Source organism: Phocoena phocoena, chromosome 11 (genome assembly GCF_963924675.1).
Source record: "Phocoena phocoena chromosome 11, mPhoPho1.1, whole genome shotgun sequence".
Lineage (NCBI taxonomy): Eukaryota > Metazoa > Chordata > Mammalia > Artiodactyla > Phocoenidae > Phocoena > Phocoena phocoena.
This window is the reverse complement of record NC_089229.1, coordinates 57,660,140-57,681,967: the sequence shown is the minus strand read 5'-3', so window position 1 is coordinate 57,681,967 and position 21,828 is coordinate 57,660,140. Positions and strand designations below refer to the sequence as shown.

The following is a 21,828-nucleotide window of genomic DNA, read 5'->3' as shown; positions in this document are numbered from 1 at the left end:
GTCAGCTGGTAAATACAGCCTGTATTGGCCTGTGACTCCTTCAAGCAAAAAAGTCCTTTCTCCCTTTACCTGTTAGGCCCTTTTTAGCAATTAAGGAGAAATGCAGGGGAAAAAAAAAATACCAGAGGGGTGTAGCATAAATCCAAGGCGGTGATACTCAAACATTTTTCAGAACCAATCTTATATAGAACCCTGACATAAAGAATAGCTAAAAGTGACGCAGACCTGGGCAGTTTGCATTTTTGTTGTTTGGTGGAAAATGCTTCACTAGTTGAGGAGCCCTTGAACAGTCCTTAAGAGACCCCAAGGATTCTGTAGAGTAGATTGAAAACCACTGCTCTGAGGAAACGGGTTCAATCTGGCTCCCCTGCCCCAAGCAAAGAGGGAAAGGGTGGGGTTGGTGAGCCACGGCTGTCTCCAGACGCAAGTGGAGAGGAAAGAAGATACCTGTGCACCTGGAGACTTGTGCTAATGTCGGCCAGCAGGGCACCCAAGAATCCAGTGAGCTTTATGTAATCTTGCCACCAAATGACTCTTTTAAAACACAGAAGAAAATGTGAAGGTGTAGGGCAGATGAGGAGAGAGGTGACAGAGGGAACAGCCTTCTCTTTAGCAAGATGTAAGGGAAATGTAATTCACTTACATAAATAAGAAACGACACACACACAAAGCCTTCACCAGAAGCTTCACTCCACATCCCCCTCCTCCCACCCCCCTCACCACATTTTTTTCAGAGAGCCAGGGTCTCCACGAGGGGCACCTGGCCTGCCCCCTCACATCTGCCAAAATGTTGCATGCCAGCGTGAAAGACAAACCAAACTGCACCAAGCCCAGTGTGTATTTACTTGATGTACATAGATACCTTTAAAATAAAATAAATTCAACGATGGCTCTCCCGTGTTGTGAGTCTTTATCCCTCCCCAGTCTCACTCCCTTCCCTGCATGTAATGGCATTATGACAGTGTGGGATATATCCTTCCAGGTGTTTTTCCATATATTTACACGCAGGCTTTTTTCCCTCACTTGACAATATGTCCTAGAGATCTTTTCATGTCAAGATACATATTTACCTCATTAAAAAAATACATGATTTTTCATAAACGTATCCTATAATTTATTCAACCATTCCACTATTGGTGGACATCCATGGATCTAGGTTGTTCGTAATTTTTAACAAAAAATGGTATCCTGTTTTCTTCACTGTTTTCCCCAGACCACTCTCAGCCCCAGCATCAGTTCCATCCCTCTAGTGTGTCTGCAACCCTCCCTCGCCAAGAGCTCAGCTCTCTTGTCCCAAGATTGTCTACCACGATCACCCTTCTAACCCCCATTTTAGAGCATAGCCCTACCTGTCTTCTCTGCTCTTACTTCAGAGTTTCTGAGATAAGTGGAGAAAACCATACGACCAAAACACTAGGGCAATTAAAAACAAAGAGCCCCAGAGGTAACTTGACCTTTGGTGCTGATTTAACTGTTCCTTCTGTGTGTCCCCGCTGTTTTCTCTCCCACTCTCCAGAGCAACTGGTCTAAACCCTCACTCCTCAAGATCCCTTCTCACCGTCCTCTCTTAGGCAACAACTTTGTTTGTTTTAAAGGGTAAATTAAGGTGACTGAGTGTGTGAAATTCTTCACCTCCCCCCCCCCCCACCTACACACTTACCTCTGTCTACACAGACCCCTTTGCTTTCTCCCGTCTGACAAGTGATAAATCTCCCTTCTCTGGACTAAATCAAGGCCCTTCCAGATCTTCATTCCTGAGGTACTTACAAAGACTCAATATATAAAATAACTAATAAGAACCTACTGTATAGCACAGGGAACCCTACTCAGTGCTCTGTGGTGACCTAAATGGGAAGGAAATCCAAAAAAGAGGGGATATATGTATATGTATAGCTGTACAGTAGAAACTAACACAACACTGTAAAGCAACTATACTCCAATAAAAATTAAGAAAGAAACTAAAACAAAAAATATATAAAATAACTAAAAGTGATGCAGACTTGGGCAGTTTGCATTTTCTTTGTTAACTTCTGTCTCAGTGATTTCTTCCCTTGTCCTTGGTAAGGTCTCCCTTAAAAGTGTGTTTTACTCTGTTTCTCTATAAGCCACTCCCCACCTTGTTTTCTCACAACCAAATTTCCTGATGAAGTCCCAGGCTTCCCTTCCCCACTTCCTCACCTCCTATTCATCCCGCAGCCCACCTGGATCTGGCTCTTGTTCTGCTGAAAGTGCTTTCCAAAGGTCACTAGTTGCCAAAGACAATGGGCACTGCTCCTTCCATGTCTTGCCTCACCTTTCCATGACATTTGACACTGCTCTCCATTCCTTCCTTCTCGAAATTCAACTCCCTTGGCTTTTGTGACCCTGCTCTCCTGGCCCCTTTTACTTCTCTGGCCACCCCTTCTCAGTCTTCTCCCACTAGCCTCTCACATGGTGGCCTATACCAGGGTCCAGCCTTTCCTTGCCCTCCCTGGGAGGTGTCATCCTCACCTACGGATTCTTCGCAAAAATTAAACTTTTATCCCCAGCCCAGACATTCTGCTGAACTCTGGGCCCATATGTCCGGCTGCCCTCAGGTGCCTCAAACACGGTCCAAATTGAACTCTTGTTTTCAACCAAAACTGCTCCTTTTTCATGTCACCGCCATCTCTCTACACCTTAGCCAGAAGCCTAGGATTCATTCTCAATGTCTCCCTTTCCCTCAAATCGCACATCCACTACGGATTTTACAAACTGACATCAAACTATACCTTTAGATGCCAGCCCCTTCTTTCCATCCCAATAATCATTGTTTTAGTTCCTCATCTCGTGCCTAGACTCTTGCAGTACTCTGGTCACCCTCCAGAATGATGCCTGAGAGGTCTTTCTAAACGCACGAAACCCACTTAAGGGATCTCCTACTTCGTAAAGAAATGCTTTCGGGTTAGCTTCAGGGCGGAGGTTATTCCTAGAAACTGGGCAAAACCGGAAGGCGGCGACTTTGCAGCAAAGAAGTCCTAGACCGAGGGTTTAAATCAGGCCAGTCCAGGCAGCATCCCCTACGCCTGGATGACTGGTCTGGGCCTCGCGGACTGCTCGCAGCCCTCAGGGCAAAAGGCTTCGGTGCGACTCCCCAACGCCAGGTGAGTCCAGGCAACGCGCGGGCGTTGGGGCAGACGTGCGGCCGCCAGGGGGCGGAGTCAGCCTGCCCCGCCCTACTCGCACGCCTGCGGGCCAGCCTCCGGTCACGTGACGGAGGCGCAGGTGAGCGCCGCTTCCGGGGTCGGGAGAGTACATCGCGGCCGGCCGGCTCTGGCTTTCACTTGGTTGGGTGTGCGGGAGACTATGGCGTCCTCCTCGGTCCCGCCGGCCACTGTACCGGCGCCGACAGCGGCTTCCGGCACAGGTTTCGGCTTCGCTTCCAAAACCAAGAAAAAGCATTTCGTGCAGCAGAAGGTGAAGGTGTTCCGGGCGGCCGACCCGCTGATGGGCGTGTTCCTGTGGGGCGTAGCCCACTCGGTGAGACCCGGCCCCGGCCCCGGCCCCGGCCCAGCGGAGGCCCTGTCCGAATCCCTGAGCTCCTCCGGGCTTGTCTGTTTCCAGGCTCCCGCCTCCGGAGCCCCTAGCGCTGCCACTTCTCCCCCAGGCTGTTCTGGTCTGCCCACCTGCCCTCAGGTGTTTCACCCAGCGTACTTTCTCGCTCTAGACCTTTTTTTTTTTTTAACGTAGACTTTTGTCCCTCCCTTCGCCCGTTACTCCTCCACTCTGGTTCCATCTTCCCCAACTGAAATCCAGCTCCCTGCTTCCTTCCAGTCCGTTCCAGCCTCAGGCCACGGAGACCGGCCGGGACCCGGCTCCGTCTGGAAGGACATTAGGGAGAGTAGCTCTTCTGGCTTGGTGGTGGTGAGGTCTCCAGTGAGAGTGTAAGTGTAGAAAGGGAGCGGAGAGGGTAACTGGATGAAGGGAATCGTTCACTTCTCCTTTGCACCTTGCTTTACAGCCGCCGTCAGTGACGTTGGAACCTTGGCTTTGGGGGAAGCTCCAGGCTTCCTGGACCTTCTAATCCTGCATGTCCCTTTCTTTCCCTTCCAGAGGTACAGCATTTCAGAGAAGCTACCCCACCCTGAGCCTAGTGGTTGCACTTACTCAGCACTTAATGTATGTAAGCCTTTGGTCTTAATTGCAACCCATTGCTGGCTGGAGTAATGGTATTTGGTGTAAGTGGGGGTCATCTTTGACCAAAGAGCTGGCTCAGGAGCTCTGGTCATGGGGACATTATGGTGGTGAACTTTAGAATCGGGGAACTGCTGTCGATGGTTGGCCTGGGAATCCGGAGGAGGCCAAAAGAGGCTGGCGCATCTACTTTCCTGAGGATACCTCAGGTGAAGGAAGCACAGCCATTTCCCCCCTTCCCTCAGATCTGGATTGGAAGGATGCAGTAACCTTGAATATGACAGGCAATATTTTTTTAAAAATTTTTTTAAATTTATTTATTTTTTGGCTGTGTTGGGTCTTCGTTGCTGCCCGCGGGCTTTCTCTAGTTGCGGGAGCAGGGGCTACTTTTCGTTGCGGTGCGCGGGTTTTTCATTGCAGTGGCTTCTCTTGTTGTGGAGCACAGGCTCTAGGCATGCGGGCTTCAGTAGTTGCGGCACGTGGTCTCAGTAGTTGTGGCACATGGGCTTAGTTGCTCCCCTGCACGTGAGATCTTTCTGGACCAGAGGTTGAACCCGTGTCCCTTGCATTGGCAGGCAGATTCTCAACCACTGCACCATCAGGGAAGCCCCCAAGCAATATTTTAAAAACTCAACTTCCTTGAAACATTATAGTCATGGTAGTGCTGTGGAGGTGGAAGGGGATGAGGAGGAATACAGTTTTTGTCACATTTTTATTTGTGGCTTAGAAAGTCATCTGGGGGTGTGTCAGCTCCCTTTCGCATTTGTGGCTCTGTGGACTGCTCCCAGCTCAGTCTAAGGCACTTGGTATGGGCAAGGCTGATGGAGGTGGGCTGCCTCTGTTATGACTCATCCATCCATCCCTTTGGGAAACTTAAGAAGGAGGGTTTTCCTTTGGTAAGATGGGGGAATTACACATAAGACCTGCCTCAGCTTCCCTAGGTATATATACTTTAGCCCCAATACCCCACCCTCCAGCCAGCACACATTTACTTCAAGGGTCTGGAATGGAGAAATTCCTTGAACATATGTGTTAGTGATGATTCAGCCTGCTTAACAGCAGGTGGCGAGGAGGGGGCATAAAGAACTGTAGCTGAATTTTAGGCTGGGAATCTCTAGTGGGTTTTTTTTTTTTTTTCCTCTGGAGGAATATGTTCTGTCCTCCTTTTCTACTGAGAATGAGAGGAGCTGGTTTTTCATTGCAGTGTATGGGATTTAGGTTAGACTACACTTCATAACCTCTGTCGAATGATCAAGTAAGGATAGGCAAGGCATCTGTTTATTCAGTTAATAAACACTTCAGGACCACTGTGGGCCAAATATTGTGCTAGCTAGGCACCTGAGTGATGCAGACGACTAGAACTGGTCCTTACCAGAGCTCACAACCCAGGTGGGGAACTCACGTAAACTAGAGGCTAGAGTCAAGTGATAAGGGTGCGTGAAAGATACTGTGGCAACAGTGGGGAGAAGGCACATCTTCTGGGCACTTCTTAGTGCAAGATCCCCCTTTCCACCCTGAATCAGCAGACTGCTGATTCTTGGGGCTGAGGAGCGCATGTGATGCTTGCATCCTTTGGGCTGTGGGTTGGCTTGACTTCAGTGAACAGATGCCTAATGAGCTCATATCCTTTGCCTGCCTGCATTCCCTCTAAAATCAGCTGTTTTTCTTTTATCTTACACCTAGGCAGGTGGGGACCTACTACAGAGAACTGGGTCAGAGTGGTCTGGAAGGACTGGTCCTGTTTGTAAGGAGATGCCTCCTTCAGGATATGGACGTTTCATTCTCGCTGCTGTCGACCCCTCAGAGTCCCCTTAACTCTCCTTGTACTTTGAAGACACCTTTTGTTTCCAGTGGAGCATGGAACTGTTTGTCTTGAATGTCTTGAGTCTGCTGAGGGTCTTTTTTTTCTCTAGAATTTGTCACAGCTTTAAAAAATAGTCCAGAGTCGCTTACAGAGTTTGCCTGATATAAAATGACTGTTGTGAGCATGAAGTTCCATGGGGGCGGGAGTGTGAGGGGCTGTGTGCAAGGGTTGCTCACTGCAGGCCTTGGGCAGCAGAAGATGGCAGACACATACTCTCACCTTTGTCAAGCATATGCATAACCAGCGTTTTTAAGGGAATGAGGTTGGATTTGCCCTTTTCTGACTCTTGCCCAGACACACTGTATAAGTAGCTCTCCGCACCCCTACTCACTGCCTTCCTGTTCTTGTTTTGGCTTATCAGATCAATGAGCTCAGCCAGGTGCCTCCCCCGGTCATGCTGCTGCCAGATGACTTTAAGGCCAGCTCCAAGATCAAGGTCAACAATCACCTTTTCCGCAGGTATGTGGGAATCCCCACCCTTCTCATGTCAGCCTTCCTAGAAGAGAGAATAAATAATTTTAAGAGTTAGGATTGAATGAGTTGAAGGTTTTAGATTTAGAAGACAACTTACAAGTTGTTATTGTATTGTCTAACCTTCCTTCCTATGCAGAAATTCAGTATTTTGTAAAGAAACCACTGAAATAATTTCCAATGTTCCTTACACCCTTATCTATGTGTACTAGTTTACCTCTCCTCTAGCCTGGAGATTCACAAAGTAATAAATACGTTTAGATGCCATTACCATTAGCTTCTGAGAGGGACTCCCTGAAAGAAATACCTGAGTCCTGTAAGCCCTCCTAGTATCCGAAGATGCCACTCAAGACCTATTGCTTATTTAGGGATGTCTCTGACTTGCTTGAGATTTGGGAAATGCTGCTGTTTGGATGGGCAGTAGGTCGTGGTTCTGCTTAAGCCACTTACCAGTCATGTGACTTCAGCAGGTCACTCAACCACCCTGAGCCAGTCTCCCCTTCTATAAAATGGGAATAATACACCTTTAAAGGACCTCACAAGGGTTTTATGAGAGTCAAATAAGGTAATATGTGTGAAGGTGCTTTGTAAAGTGTCAAGCCCTACATAAATATAAGGTAATATTGTTACTTTGTTTCTTATCTTGAAAACCCCTATTGCAGGGAAAATCTGCCCAGTCATTTCAAGTTCAAGGAGTATTGTCCCCAGGTCTTCAGGAACCTGCGTGATCGATTTGGTATTGATGACCAGGATTACTTGGTGAGAGTCCATTGGGTGAGGATAGTCCTTTCTCCCTAACAACTGGGGAATCCGTGGGACAGTCATGTTTGGAGAAATGAGGGCCTTCACAGGTATTCTTTATTTTTTTGTGGTCACAGGCATCTAAAAAAATCTGAAGAAAGCTATAAACCCTGTCCTTGGGGGGAAATGTAGATACATTAAAATTTTTGCTTTCAATTTCATTTAGTCCATATATGGACACCAAATTTAGAACCCTTGCTCATCCTCTTACGTCAAGATTTTATCCACTTTCAGGTGTGTTCAGTTGGCCACTGTCCTAGACTTGCATCTCCATATAAAGGGGAGGAAAAGAGCTTCTAGCCTATTTTGTGTCCCCAGGTGTCCCTTACCCGAAGTCCCCCGAGTGAAAGTGAAGGCAGTGATGGTCGCTTCCTTATCTCCTATGATCGGACTCTGGTCATCAAAGAAGTATCCAGTGAGGACATTGCTGACATGCATAGCAACCTCTCCAACTACCATCAGGTCAGGTCTCTCTCCAGCCTCATTCTTCCCCTCCCTACTCATAACTCAGCTCGAGAGCACTTGGGAGACTTCCTATCCCTCTTTCTCCCTATAGCCCATTTTGATCCCCAAGAAGCATTTGACATCATACTTTTGAAAACAAGGCATTTCAAAAAGAGAGCCTCTGCATACCGATTTGTGTTTGATTAAATAGAAGAGTTCGTGTTCCTTCGTATTTGGCACTTCTAATCTAAAACCGCTGTGAACTGATAGATACATAAAGGGTACATGTATAGCAAAGTATAAACTTTAGACTAAGTCAGAATTAGATGAAGTGTTAACGCCAAATGTACTATCAGGAATAAATGCAGTTTGGGGAGAAAACCAGGATAAGTGCACAATTGGGATAGATTGGAGGAGAGAAGCCATGATCATATCCAGTCCTAAGTGGGATTAGGGAAACTATTCTATCTGATCAGATGAATTTGGAATGTGAAGTTTCTGGACTATTTTGGGAGTAAAAACATGCCTGAATATCTTTCTACTGAAGAAAAATCTCACCAAAATCAATGAGCAAGGAATAAATGAAAGATTCTAAAAGAGTTTTTGGTTATTCAACAAATATTGGATGTCTGTTGTTATTAGGTCTTATGTGAGGCAGTAGAGAAAGAGGTGAATGAAATGGCCGTGGCCCTTGAGTTTCTCTTGTTCTAATGGCAGAGGCCAGTAAGCTAGCGTTCGTTAGCACACAGCAAGCTGCGTGCAAGGAGTAGAGGTATCTAGGGGATGCTCTGGGGTGGCAGAGGAAGAGCATCCCAACTCACCTGGGGCAAGAGGTGCACTTGGTAGGCTCAAAGAGAGTTTTTTAGAGGGAGTATCCTAGAAGTTGATTCTTGCATGACTAGTAGGGACCAGCCATTGGACAAGGAGGAAGAGAGCACTCTAGGCAAAGGAAAACAGCACTTGTAAAGGCACAGAGCCATGAGAGAGCTTGGTGTTGTGGAACTGCAAGAAATTCAGTGTGGCTGGGATAAGGTATTGTGGAAAAACAGTTAGGCAGGAGCCAGGCTGTGAGGGTTTTATAAGCCACACGAAGAGTTTGGGCTTTATCCTGAAGGTGGTTTGCAGGGGAGTGATATATATGTTATTTAGAAATATCCCTGTGTCAGCATTTTAGAGAATGGATTGCAGGAGGGAAATACTGAGAGTGGAGATACCAATTAGGAGGTAATTGTAATAGTCCAGGTGAGAAATGACAAGGGCCTGGAGGGATGATGCAGTGGAGATGGAAAGACCTTTGGGAGAATTGTGAGAATTAAGGCAGAGGCGCTCCAAATTCCTGCTTAGGGATAACTGGGTGCCCAGTGACCAAGAGTTGGGAAGCAGAAAAAGAAACAGGTTTTTGGAAGAAGACAGTTCGGATTTAGGCATGTCGAGTTTGTGGTTTCTTCAGTTCATGCAGATATAGATGTCCCATAAGTGGTTGGGGTATGGAGTTTGGAAAAGAGGACTAGATTAGAAGTCTAGATTTCAGAACTATAGGTGAATAGATGGTAATTATCGCCATGAATGTATTATATTGGGTTGGCCAAAAAGTTCGTTCAGGTTTAAGATTATGGATGTGTCGAGTGAAATGAAAAGAAGGTTGAGGAAAGAACCCTCCGGAGCAAGAAAAGAAAAGAGCCCATAAAGGAGACTAAGAGTTGTCTGACGCTTTTTTTTTTTTTTTTTAACGTGATTGCTAAGTTTAATTCAACAGCTATACACACTCCTGCCTTGTAAAAATAACAGAATGCTCCTCTCAAAGTTACATAGAGACGTGAGCACAAGTTTGCTGTTTTTAATACAGCTCTACAAAAAAGTTGGCACCAAATGCACATAAAAGAAGTTTTAAGGCTTAATAAAAATACAGACTAGTAACTTCTCAATACAGCTTGGAGGCTGAGAACAGGATGCTAAGAGTTAATGAAACTTCCAAATACAGGCAGTCCCCAATGTACAGAGCATTTTCCACATGCAAATGGCCTCCCCCATCAGGTTCAAAGGAGCAAAAACTTTTTCTTCTGCTCCTCCCAGTGACCAGACTACCCTGGCTCTCTAAAGCCATGCCCACGGCCCCAAGCAGGGAAGATGGGAACAAAAGTAAGGCCGTGTAGTCACCGCTGCCTAGAGGCTCTGCTATGGTTGTGTTTTCCTCCTTCCCACAGGCCTCTATCCCCAGCTCTGCCCCAGAATTCCCTGCCAGGGGACAGATCTAGAGACCTCTTCCCCTGATGTGGCTGACGGTGAGGCTGAGACTGAAGCCCCAAGGGCCAGCACCACGTCAGGGTCTTTTTGGCGAGAGTTGTCAGATGCTTTTAATGATTTATGCCCTACTGCATTCCACACAGGATTTGAGGATAGAGGGGAGTGGTATGATGGGAGCTCAGAGTGAAGAGAGTTTTAAGGAGAGGCTGGTCAGTAGTATCTAGTGCTAGCCAGTTGAAATATGATGATGACTAGATACCCATGAGATTGGCAACTGAGGGATTTGAGGCAGTGAGGAGTAGAGAAATTTCAGAGGAGAAATGAGGGTATAATCTGATTTCAGTCGTTTGAGGTATGAATGAGACAGAGGCAGTGGACTCATGGCTGACTAATTTTCTGAGAAGGTTGGCTATGAAGAGAAGTAGGCAGCAACACTGAGGGAGATTGTAGCATTGAAAGAGGAATTTTTTTTAAGAATCCAGATTATAGGCCATTTTGCAAACAATTTTACTGTGGGAGTCTAGCCCACCAAAGAACATTGGTCTAGATCAGTGGTCCCCAACCTTTTTGGCACCAGGGACCGGTTTCGTGGAAGACAGTTTTTCCACCGATTGGAGCTGGGGCCGGGGGCGGGGGATAGTTTAGGTGGTAATGCGAGCGATGGCGAGCTCACCCGCCACTCACCTCCTGCGTGCGGCCTGCTTCCTAACAGGCCGAGGACTGGTACCAGTCCGCAGCCCGTGAGTTGGGGACCCCTGGTCTAGATAAAATCATTTTGTTGATGTAATTTCTACTGCTGGTTCTGTGACTACTTGAGTATAAAGAGGGATAATAACACATACCCTTCCCCATCTCAAAGAATAATAAAGACGAAAGGAGAGATGGTGCTTTAAATTTTTTTCTTTTTTTTTTTTTTTTTGCGGTACGCAGGCCTCTCACTGTTGTGGCCTCTCCCGTTGCGGAGCCTCCGGACGCGCAGGCTCAGCGGCCGTGGCTCATGGGCCTAGCCGCTTCGCGGCACGTGGGATCTTCCCGGACCGGGGCACGTGTCCCCTGCATTGGCAGGGGGACTTTCAATCACTGCACCACCAGGGAAGCCCCACTTTAAATTTAAGAGACATTATACATATGGGATAAATGAAAGGAGATGATGATTCAGAAACTGCACAGATACCAGGGGCATCTTTAGAAAGTCCCCACACCCCTTCGGAGCTTCTGTAACCTCTCTACTTGAATCCCTATGGAATAGTAGCATTTGAATTCCCATCCCTGAGCTGCTCAGCCTCTTCCCCTTCCTTCCTCCCTTCCACCCCAGTACATTGTGAAGTGCCATGGCAACACACTGCTGCCCCAGTTCCTGGGGATGTACCGGGTTAGCGTGGACAACGAAGACAGCTACATGCTTGTGATGCGCAACATGTTTAGCCACCGTCTCCCTGTGCACAGGAAGTATGACCTCAAGGTAAGGAGAGGAGGTGAGGGCTGAAGGGGAGACTCCTGATGACCTGAGGGAGGGGAATGGCCAGGGAGGGCACTGGATGACGCATTTTAAAGGAAAGAAGGCTGTGGGTTCGAGGACTTGTCTTAGGAGCTGGGTCCTGACTGTTCTTTTAGCCACTTCTGCTGACTTTGTCTTTGGGTTTCTCCACAGGGCTCCCTAGTGTCCCGGGAAGCCAGCGATAAGGAGAAGGTGATATAATTTTAGATGATAGGGTGAGGGATGGGGGAGGGCAGTTCAAAGGGACCTTCTTGGGATAAAGAGGTAGGGATCCCCAGCTATTTACTCTTATCTTAAACCACCAAAAAGAAGAGAGATGTAGACTTTTCCTGATCCAGGGATTGTTTGGAAGGGGCAGTGGGAAGAGCTTCTTTGTCACTGGCATGGGTTAGTCCATGTGGAAGGTTTGGGGATGCGTGAAAATGTCAGACTTCAAGAGCAAAATGCCTACCAGCCGCCTCCCATTCTGAGCTCTGTTTTCAAGCAGCTGTTTTTGCTTCAGAAGAAAGAAAAGTCAGAATGGAGGTTCTGGACTGAAACCATAGGCAGAAAGTAGGGGGATGTGATTTGGGGTACAGCTGCAGTGGCTGAGTCTGGGGAAGCCACCAGAGGTAAGAACAGGCTCTGGGCAGCATCGTAGTGTCAAGTCAGATGAGAGATGGGCTGTAAATCTGTCTCCCCTAGACGCCCCCCCAGTCAGAGACAAAGCCCTACATAGAGCAGGGTTTTCTGAGAGCGTGGGGTAAGGGCTGTATTCCCAAGATGTCCCTTTACCTATTCTCAGGTTAAAGAATTGCCCACCCTTAAGGATATGGACTTTCTCAACAAGAACCAGAAAGTTTATATTGCTGAAGAGGAGAAGAAAGTCTTTCTAGAGAAGCTAAAGAGAGATGTGGAGGTGATGGGTTGGGGTGCTGTGGGAAGTGGCTTTGTTTCCCTTTTTTGCTCCCCACAGGGCAATTGCCCATTCACAATACAAGGGAACTCCTCCCCTTCCCTTTGGGTTCTCTGCATGTAGGGGAGTTGGATAAGAATCATGAAAATCCTCTAGAGGTGACTTATGAAGGGGGTGGCTGGCTTGAGCTAAAAGAATGCTCTTAGATACCCAGGACAATTAGGTAATAAAGGACAATGGTATACTCCCAACCCTCAATTTTTACACTTCCTTTCCCCAGGAGGGCCCCGGAAATTCAGGGATGGAGGTATAAGGGTGGTACCTGGGAGTGGAGAGGGAGATCTGGGGCTTCTTATTTGTCAGTGGGGTTTCAGTTCCTAGTGCAGCTGAAGATCATGGACTACAGCCTTCTGCTGGGCATCCACGACATCATTCGCGGCTCTGAACCAGAGGAGGAGGGGCCTGTGCGGGAGGAGGAGTCAGAGGGGGATGGGGACTGTGCCCTGACCGGACCTCCTGCTCTGGTGGGCTCCTATGGCACTTCCCCTGAGGGTATCGGCGGCTACATCCATTCCCACCGGCCCCTGGGCCCTGGAGAGTTTGAATCCTTCATTGATGTCTATGCCATCCGGAGTGCTGAGGGTGAGAAAGAGCCTGGAAATTTTAAGGGTGGGGAGGGTGGTCCCTGGATGACAGAGACCAGGGTGGTGGGTGGAGAGGCTGTTTAGCTTTTCAAAACAGATCTGACTGGTTCCTGGGGAGAGGGAATTGGGACTGTACTTGCTCTTCATTGCTGGTCTCTCTCTGCAGGGGCCCCTCAGAAGGAGGTGTATTTCATGGGCCTCATTGACATCCTGACACAGTATGATGCCAAGAAGAAAGCAGCTCACGCAGCCAAAACTGTCAAGCATGGGGTGAGGGTTCTCTAAAGCCTTTCCTTTCTTGTCTTGACTATTCAAGAGCCTCTTGTGCCAGAGCAGTGGGGTGGCAGAAGGATGAAGGGTTGGGTATGGAAATGATCTGGAGTGGAACTGAGAGTGGGGAGTCGGGGAGGGGTGCGGGGCCTGACACCATGTTCCATACCTCCTCTCACAGGCGGGGGCAGAGATTTCTACTGTCCATCCTGAGCAGTATGCTAAGCGATTCCTGGATTTTATTACCAACATCTTTGCCTAAGAGACTGCCTGACTCCATGGTGACTGCTGCTGTGTGTTCCAGGTGGTGGGGTTCTGAGAGGCTTTGGGGGAATTGTGGGTATTCTGGCCACTACTTCTGCTCTTTCTCTTTTGCTAACTTCAGGCTACAGGCTTCTTCCATCCAGATAACTCAGTCTTGTTGAGTAGGCTCTTCCTGGCCCTCAGAAATACATTGTCCTCTCTCCTCTTCCTTTCCTTCTCCCTTCCCCTCCAACAAGTCTGCTTGCTTCATTAGTGTTACTGTTGACTCTCTCCCAAGTGCCTTGATCTTTGTAAAATGTCCTGTTGTTTCCATAACATAGGAGGAGCTGGGGGAAGGGTGTTGTTTGCCGTCTTCAGGACCTGACTGGACAGATGGACCTGGCTCAAGCTGCTACTGTGGATGCACTTTGCTGTGTGGGACGAACTAAGAGTGTCTGAATTTTGCTGATAACTTTATAGAGCTCACTGTGGCACACTTCCTTCCCCGTAGGCCCTGGGATGGAAGATTTTCAAAATACTACAGATGTGGGTGCAGGCATGCACACATACGATGGGATATGGCCAATCTTATGCGGCTGGGGTGGAGAATGGTGGGCGGGCTGGCAGCTCATGGAGGTGGGACCTCTGAGGACTCTTGTGATTATGCAGGGAATTGGAGGTCTCTGTTGAGGGTTGACTACTCTCCAGGCTCTTCCCTCACTCCACGTTCACCCCCACCAGAGATAGCCACAGTGTTGAATCCTGGGTGAAGGTGTTTGACTGTCGCTGCTCTTCACCAGGACCTCACGTCCCTCCTGGAGCTAGAACCCTTCATTGGGGGTGTGGCCAGTTCTGGAGGCTGGGAGGATGAGCCAGGGGTATAAGGTTCACTCCCTATGTTAAATTTCCTTTCTTCATGTCTAGCCACCCCTAAGGTTTTAGACTGAGCAGAAGGGAATATCTCTACCTGGGTTAACCCTGGTTATTTCAAGAGAAAAGAAGTTTCACGTGTGGGAACCTCCTCTACTCTCTGGAAGTGTGCCCATAGCATACTTACTTCCCCTCTCCTTCCCAAACCCTTTTTCCAGTTGGATTTGTTATTCTGTTCGTCTTATACTGCTACTGTGTCTCTCAGGGGACAGATGGCCGCCTTTGTCATCTTCACTCTCCACCCCCAGAGAGGAGTCAGAGCCATAACCCGGCCCCCTCCAAAGATAGTTAATACGTGATATTCTCAGAATGTAGCAGACCCTGATGAGCTGAGATAGTGTACTCCCTTCCCCGCAATGCCCTTGGGGCTCAGGCAGCCATTCTTCTTGTGATCCTACATCCCCCCTGAGGCTTCTGCACTTCTCTAAAACATAAAGATGGGCACCAGCGCGTGGCCTGTGGGGTACAAAGACTCTTGCTCTGTATCTGCCTGGACTGATCTGTCTCACAAGAAGTCATGAGGTCATAAAGGAGAATTCCTCCTGCCCCTCCATCTTCTGCTCCAAAGGAAGTGACAAGAGGAGTCCCTAGTTAAGGATTAGAGTCCCTATAATATGTTCCTGTCAGGAGGCTGATGGATCTTTTTCATTCCAACCATCTACCTTTCCCCTGTTGAATGCAATAAAACTCCATGACACCAGCAACTGTTCTTTAGAAATGGGTTTTCTGACCATGTGGCTGATGTATATCATAAGCATTATGGTCTTCTTCATTTGTTGCTTCTGTTTTTTTTTCATCTTTTTTGTTTTATTAATTAATAAAAAAGATCTTGTGTATTTACTCCCGTTACTGTCACTATATAGAAAATAAATTATTGAATCCAAATTCCTTCACAGAAATGCCTCTTCTTTCCCTCTTGCTATTTTGGAAGCCTGGGCTTAGGGATGCAGAGACCAGATGAAGAATTCTGATTGGTCTTTAAGGTGTTGGGTCCCTAAGGATGTGGGTTTCAAGATAGATGGCTGTGAACTTAAAAAGGTGTTGAGTGTGCATGGGAATGGAAAACATTCCCCAATTTTGTGGGAGTTAGCTGTAGGGGGGCCAGGGACAGCTGAGATGATGTGACCCTCCCTCTTCCCCCAGGGTTCTGGGCTAGATCACACTCCCATCTCTGTAAAGGTGAGCACCAAGCACACATGAGCTAAAGGAGAAGGAATTCAGTGTTCCTGCAGGCTTCCTGGAAAGAAGTCCTCTGTCTGGAGGGCAGGAAGAGTACAGCAGGGTCCTGGGAAAGTAAAGAAGAAAGTGACCAACCATCCAGATGGAGAGGGAGTAAAGAAAAGGGGGTGGATTATCAGAAGTCGCTGCCAGGCTGGGAGATCCATCGGTGCTTCTGGCTGGTGGAAAAACCTGGCTTGATGTGGCCCCAGGGAAGTGAGTTGGACTGGGGGCGGAGATTGCTCTGATGTGGGAAGCAGAAGAGAGAAGAGCTTTTTTTTTTTTTTCTTTGAGAGTTTTTAACTCTATTTCAACCATAGACTTGATACTACCATCACTCCAAGGCATTTAAAAAAAAGATGTATTCACTTCTCATTCTGCACCAGCCTCAGTATCCCTGTTTGTGTAAAGAGAAAAATCAGAGACACTTACCAATACCCATCTGGGAGCAGGTTTTGCGGGGTCACAGAAGGTAACAATCTGGGAAAAGGCAAGCGATGAGGCAGGGGATTGAAATGGTTTAGTCCTGGACTTATTTTTTAGAACCAATGCTTTTTACTATTACTCTTCTTCCTACTCCATATTCCTCAAAGGCCTTTCTAGAAAAAGGATCACAGAGAAATTGCCCTCTCTTCCCCATCTACCTAAGCGACACTCCTCACCCACCCATCCACCACTAGCTCCCAGAAGCTGCCACGAAGCTGGCTGGGAAAGAAAAGGGAGAGGGGCCCCTCCCGGGAGGGGGAAGCGAGAAGGGTGGCGTCTCTAAGAGATTTAACCTCCCACCCTCGGTTCCACGATACCACCCCAAGCCTCCGAAGATTGGGACGGCGCCTCCATTTTTGTTTGGGGCAGAAGAGCAGGGGCTTGTGGATAGAAGGGGTCAAAGCAAACGGTGATTATTACCCGAAGGGGAAGTGGGGGTGCCATCCTTCTTCCTTCCCTTTCCCTCAGTCTGCACCCCCTGCAAACTCCCCCCCCGCCCCCCGCCACCTTCTCGGGGTCTCCCCCCCACCCTGGTTGCTAAGGCCCAGACCGTCATCCCAGCAACAGCCTCAGTCATGTGACCGGCAATGGCGGCGCTGACAAGAGGTAGGTGAGCCCGGCGCCCCCCACACCCGCCGCGCGCCCCCCGGGCCCCGCTCACACCTCCCCGCGCGCCCTCCGGTTCCCCCTGCGCCCCCTCCTCCGCCTCCTTCCCCCGCGCGCGGCGCCGGGGCCCCCTTCCAGGCCCCGCTAATGCTCTTTCTGTCACCCTCCAGCCTTGGCCTCCGTTCGGGGGTTCTGGGGCCCGCGATCGGGCCGACATCCACCCCACCCAGCTGTGGGGCTGCGGGGGCTCTGCCGAGCGGGCCATGTGGGAGGTGGTTCCGGGTCGGGTCTTGCAGGGGTCGTGGGGGGAGGGGTGGAGAAGCCTCAGTTGATGCCCGCAGGGACCCTGGCCCTTCCTGGCTGCCCCTGTGGGAGGCCTCTGTCTGGCGAGAGGGACTGGCCCCGTGTCCGGCCTGGGTTGCCCCAGAGGAATCGGACCCAGCATAAACTGTGGCCCCGCCTCCCTTTTCTGTGCCATCAGGACTCGGAGCAAAGGACACCTAGGTCCTGGCTTCTCTCTGATGGGGAGAGGGTGTTCCACCTGGATGGACAGTATGAGCCGAGGCTCTAGGGTTCCAATTTCACTTTCTGAATCTTGAGCTGCATCTGGCCTTGAGGGGACTATGATGGAGGCACAAACGGAGAGCTGCTCCCCTATGGATCAGTCAAGGAATTGAGGTCACGCTAATGGCCCTTCTTTCTATTTGGGCTGCATTTGGAGGTATCGTAGGGATAGCTCTGTAGCTGAACACGGCAAGACTCCGGGGAGACATCAGGCTGGTCCAGCGGATCCCTCTGCCTGAGCCCCACCCCTCCCTAAATGTAGCCTAGGTAGCTGGCAGGCTTGGACTTCACGTGCTGGGTTTAAAAGGTGACGGCGACAGCGAGAACTTTCTTATTGCAGGGGCTGCTGCCACTTTGTTGGCATTCCAAGCAGACTCCAGCAGAAGGGACCGGGTTAACTCTCAAGGAAGGCTCCCTAGCAATAGGGGCTGAATTATTCGGGAATGTGGAGTAGGGCGAGGAATTGGGGAGCAAAGGAAATATTCTTGTCCTTGTGACCTGAGGGAGGTGGCAAAAAAGACCTCTATCTGTGTGGGCTTTTCCCTTCCAGACTTCTCTTATCCGTGCCCCTAGGCTTTCTTAAGAGCCTCAGAGCTGAGGAAGAGGAAAGTTAGCATGCTGAAGTTCCTTCTTTAGCAACTTGGAGAGTGGCTGGGGATGGAATTCTGCAAGAGACAAGGAGAGGAAATGAAAGAGGAGGTTTTGTTTCTGGGCAGACTGGGGAAAATGGTAACACTTGTCATCCTAACCCAGTCCCCCCACCCCACTCCCCCTGCCCCAGTCCTGGTCAGCTGAGTGTGGAAACAGAGGGATTTCTGCTGCTCTCATCGTCCATGGGCTTTCCAGGTATCTGCCTTTCATGGGAACCTCAACTTTCACCTTTAAATTGGTTGCCTCTATTCCACGTTCCAAGTAATCCCATTCCCAGTAACTTACACCCAGATCCTGTCTCTGTTAAGTGGGCTGCTGGGTTGGGGCTTGTGGAAATGGGAGAAGGGGTTTTTCATTTTCCCTCCTTTCCCTTTCCACCCACCAGGTCACACAACCTACAAGTAGGGAGCAGGAACAGAGAGAGAGAGCCTGCATGCCAATTCTAAGCTCTTCAGGATCAAAGTGAGCAAAAAGGAGGGCAAAAATCTCCCTTCCTTTTTACAGAACTCAGTTCTCACCTGATGTGGGGGGAGGGGCAGGTTGTTTCTGTGATCTTGGGAGCAGTATAGGAGGACCAAGATTGATGCTCGGCTTGGATGATAATAAAGATATAGAAGCTTTCTTGCTCTTCAGTGGGTGCTGGAGTTTGAAAGATAGGAGGAAACAGAACATGAACTTGGGGGAGGAGTTGGGGGTTGACCTCTGAGTGAGTGGAGATAATATAGGGTTGGAAAGGAACGGGAAGTAGGAGGCACTGATATTTGTCAAATGGGGACCCCCCACCCTGAGTCCTTTTCACCCTGGGGGCAGTGTCGTTCGTCCTGTCCAGAATGGCAGCCTGTGGAGGCACCTGCAAGAACAAAGTGACTGTCTCCAAGCCTGTGTGGGACTTCCTCAGCAAGGAGACCCCTGCCCGGCTGGCCCGGCTTCGGGAGGAGCACCGTGTGTCCATTCTCATAGACGGCGAGACTTCTGACATCTATGTCCTCCAGCTTTCCCCTCAGGGCCCTCCCCCAGCCCCTCCCAATGGGCTCTACCTGGCCCGGAAGGCTCTCAAGGGGCTGCTCAAAGAGGCAGAGAAAGAGCTGAAGAAAGCTCAGAGGCAGGGGGAGCTTATGGGCTGCCTGGCTTTGGGGGGCGGGGGGGAGCACCTTGAGCTGCACCGCCCAGGCCCGCCCCCTCTCCGAGCAGCCCCACTCCTGCCCCCAGGGGCACGGGGGCTGCCCCCCCCTCCTCCCCCCCTGCCCCCTCCTCTTCCCCCCCGCCTTCGGGAGGAGGCAGAAGAGCAGGAGAGCACCTGCCCCATCTGTCTGGGGGAGATCCAGAATGCCAAGACATTAGAGAAGTGCCGGCACTCATTCTGCGAGGGCTGCATCACCCGGGCCCTGCAGGTGAAAAAGGCCTGCCCCATGTGTGGCCGCTTCTATGGGCAGCTGGTGGGCAACCAGCCCCAGAATGGGCGGATGCTGGTCTCTAAGGATGCCACACTCCTCCTACCCAGCTATGAGAAGTACGGCACCATCGTCATCCAGTACGTCTTCCCGCCCGGTGTCCAGGGGGTAAGAAGCCTATGGCCTGCCCTTACCCTTTGGTTTTCCCTGCGCTTGTTCTCTGACCTAGGAAAACTGGGGGAGGGGGAGTATGTTTGTTAGATGTGATACAGTCTTGCTGTCTCCCGGTATGCCTTCCCACTCAAGTGCCCTGGAGCTAGAGGCCCCCTTGAAGCCTAGCTTTTCCATCCCCATGACCCCAAGGCACCCGTGAAAATAGGTATGAGAGAAAGGAATTGAATTCTATTTCTTTGATGAACTTGGATGTTGACATCTATTCTTGGCAGAGGTGAAGTCTGTGGACGTGGTGGCTCAGGTGCGGACAGGCACGGTGGGAAGGGTCTGACCCCCCTTAACAGTGCTGGGAGCGTTACTCCATCCCAGATTTATGAGAGGGAAAACCTTGATGACAGTGGAAGGTTAAAATAGGAGCGGTCAAGAACGTAAAGGTGTCTTCCTGCTTGACAAAGAGTAATGTCCAGTTTGGGTTTGCAGAGTGATGAGGAAGCTCTGAAGGAGAGTAATAGAAAAATAGAACAGGTTAGACAGTGGAAGATGCATTGGGAGTGTTTTCAGGTGGAGAAGGGAAGGCTGAAAGACCAATTATTCTCAGTCTTCACATTTCTGCTGAGTTATCTGGAGAGTAAGGCCTAGCTACTTTTGAGAATTCATTTGTTGCTGAATTGAGGCTTGAGGGATCGGGACAGCAGAAAGAACCTCTTAATGATGAGCATTTTGTCTGGAAACAGGCTTCTGCTGCCCAGACCCTAGAGTTGCGCCTTCCCTGGAAGGCTGTCGCTGCCCCATCAGCGTTAGCTGGGGGTGTACAGCCAGAAGGCTGGCCAGAATGACCCTTAAGATGCCCAGCTGCTCACTGCCCACTCTGCCTCCCCCGCCCCAGGCTGAACACCCAAACCCAGGAGTTCGGTATCCTGGCACCACACGGGTGGCCTACCTCCCGGACTGCCCTGAGGGCAACAAGGTGCTGACCCTGTTCCGCAAGGCATTTGACCAGCGTCTCACCTTCACTATCGGCACGTCCATGACCACAGGGAGACCGAATGTCATCACCTGGAACGACATCCACCACAAGACCAGCTGCACAGGGGGACCACAGCTGTGCGAAACGCCTTCTTCCCTTACCTTGGCTCCACCCCTTCTCCCCATTTCTCTCTGGGAGCCTCCTAACTGGAGAGGACCACCCCCAAACTATTCAACCATATTGCCTGTCCCAGTTTCTCCTATAGTCATCCTGGTCCTAATGTGCCCAGCTTAACCTACAAAAATAAGCAGAATTGGGCTCAGTTATCTTGGGTTTGGATAATCTCAGGGAAGGTGGGGAGGGGCTAGAATGGGGCACCAGAATGAGGGTGAGCCTGGGGGTAATATGAGTAAGCCTGAACGTCTAACCCCGACCCTCATTTCTCTTTGCTCCCAGGTTTGGGTACCCGGACCCCACCTACCTGACCCGGGTGCAAGAGGAGCTGAGAGCCAAGGGCATCACCGATGACTGAAGGACATCCCCTTTGGGAGGCCCCTGCTGTTCTCCTTCAGTAGGACCCAGTGGGAGCCTCTGTTGTCTCTCCCTCTGTCCCCCTCATCACTCAAGTAGGGGACTGTCTGACTGGGGAAGGGGTTCAGAGGAGGAGGGGCGATCCCCTCCCCCGTGCCCCACAGGCTGAGTGCTTCAGTGCAGTGTGAGCCACTCCCTTCTGGCAGAGTCTGACGTCCCAGGCTCTGCTCCCCTCCTCCCCTGTACATACTCCCAGTCTTCCTGCCCCCCCATTGCCCTTGGCTTTTTCTGGTTTGCGATGTGCTCCAGTGACTAAGCTGAGAAAGGACCTGGGTGGGGGGAGGGTCTCTTGATTCCCCCCCCAATACTGCTCCACTGCTGAATTTCTGCTCGGGGAGGGGGGTCAGGCTGCTGTGAGCCCCCGCAGAGCCGGCCGCATATATTCTTCAGAAACAATACCCCTTCTCCCTTAACCTTGTCCTTTCTCTCCTGTGTCTCTGTCTTTGTCAGTCTTTCTCCCACTCTTCTCTGCCCCCTAGAAGGAGCCTCCTTACCCTGTTCTGGAATCGCCGCCAGACTGTAGCTTTTAATTTAATAAAAATAAAGTAAAATATGCAACTCTCTATGCCACACCCGTTCTGTTCTGTGGGCCGGGGTGGGGGGTGGGGGGGTGGGGTGAGGAGCTGGACCTGCTGAGAGGGAGAAGGGGGTGGTGATCGGGAACTCCCTGGGCGCCTCCCCAGGCTCTCTGCCTCCAGAGGGCCTGGGAAAACGGCAGGTACTT

General features: G+C 50.0%; 2 protein-coding genes across 6 annotated transcripts; both read left to right on the top strand.

Moving 5' to 3' along the window:
• The first annotated feature begins 3,240 nt into the window (after window positions 1-3,240).
• On the top strand, window positions 3,241-15,341 carry PIP4K2C (phosphatidylinositol-5-phosphate 4-kinase type 2 gamma). Of its 3 annotated transcripts, none has more exons than XM_065886816.1 (10): window positions 3,241-3,498; window positions 6,378-6,475; window positions 7,150-7,246; window positions 7,607-7,750; window positions 11,292-11,438; window positions 11,628-11,666; window positions 12,259-12,372; window positions 12,744-13,011; window positions 13,180-13,283; window positions 13,465-15,341. In XM_065886816.1, the coding sequence occupies exons 1-10, from the start codon at window positions 3,325-3,327 to the stop codon at window positions 13,543-13,545; spliced, it is 1,266 nt and encodes a 421-aa protein (XP_065742888.1). In that variant the 5' UTR covers window positions 3,241-3,324; the 3' UTR covers window positions 13,546-15,341. The 3 variants fall into 3 exon arrangements, with proteins under 3 accessions (XP_065742888.1, XP_065742889.1, XP_065742890.1); XM_065886817.1 differs by having other exon boundaries at window positions 3,325-3,498; window positions 6,378-6,452; window positions 7,181-7,246; window positions 13,465-13,545; XM_065886818.1 differs by lacking the exon at window positions 7,607-7,750 and having other exon boundaries at window positions 3,325-3,498; window positions 13,465-13,545.
• A 2,768-nt stretch (window positions 15,342-18,109) lies between these two features.
• DTX3 (deltex E3 ubiquitin ligase 3) lies at window positions 18,110-21,657 on the top strand. 3 transcript variants are annotated; one of them, XM_065887827.1, is made up of 5 exons: window positions 18,110-18,176; window positions 18,367-18,443; window positions 18,792-19,540; window positions 20,433-20,650; window positions 20,970-21,657. In XM_065887827.1, coding segments are annotated over exons 2-5 (1,044 nt in total). In that variant the 5' UTR covers window positions 18,110-18,176; window positions 18,367-18,442; the 3' UTR covers window positions 21,046-21,657. The 3 variants fall into 3 exon arrangements, with proteins under 3 accessions (XP_065743899.1, XP_065743897.1, XP_065743898.1); XM_065887825.1 differs by lacking the exon at window positions 18,110-18,176 and having other exon boundaries at window positions 18,415-18,442; window positions 20,970-21,045; XM_065887826.1 differs by lacking the exon at window positions 18,110-18,176 and having other exon boundaries at window positions 18,415-18,443; window positions 18,811-19,540; window positions 20,970-21,045.
• The last annotated feature ends 171 nt before the right edge of the window (window positions 21,658-21,828 follow it).

Bases quoted from the DNA above. Each gene is read 5' to 3' on its own strand.
- PIP4K2C (XM_065886816.1), top strand. From the start codon at position 3,325: ATGGCGTCCTCCTCGGTCCCGCCGGCCACTGTACCGGCGCCGACAGCG. The intron at 13,012-13,179 runs GTGAGAAAGAGC...CTCTCTCTGCAG, and splicing joins TGCCATCCGGAGTGCTGAGG to GGGCCCCTCAGAAGGAGGTG. The intron at 13,284-13,464 runs GTGAGGGTTCTC...CTCCTCTCACAG, and splicing joins CCAAAACTGTCAAGCATGGG to GCGGGGGCAGAGATTTCTAC.
- DTX3 (XM_065887825.1), top strand. From the start codon at position 18,415: ATGCCAATTCTAAGCTCTTCAGGATCAA. The intron at 18,443-18,791 runs AGTGAGCAAAAA...CCCTGGGGGCAG, and splicing joins TCTAAGCTCTTCAGGATCAA to TGTCGTTCGTCCTGTCCAGA. The intron at 20,651-20,969 runs GTGCGAAACGCC...CTTTGCTCCCAG, and splicing joins TGCACAGGGGGACCACAGCT to GTTTGGGTACCCGGACCCCA.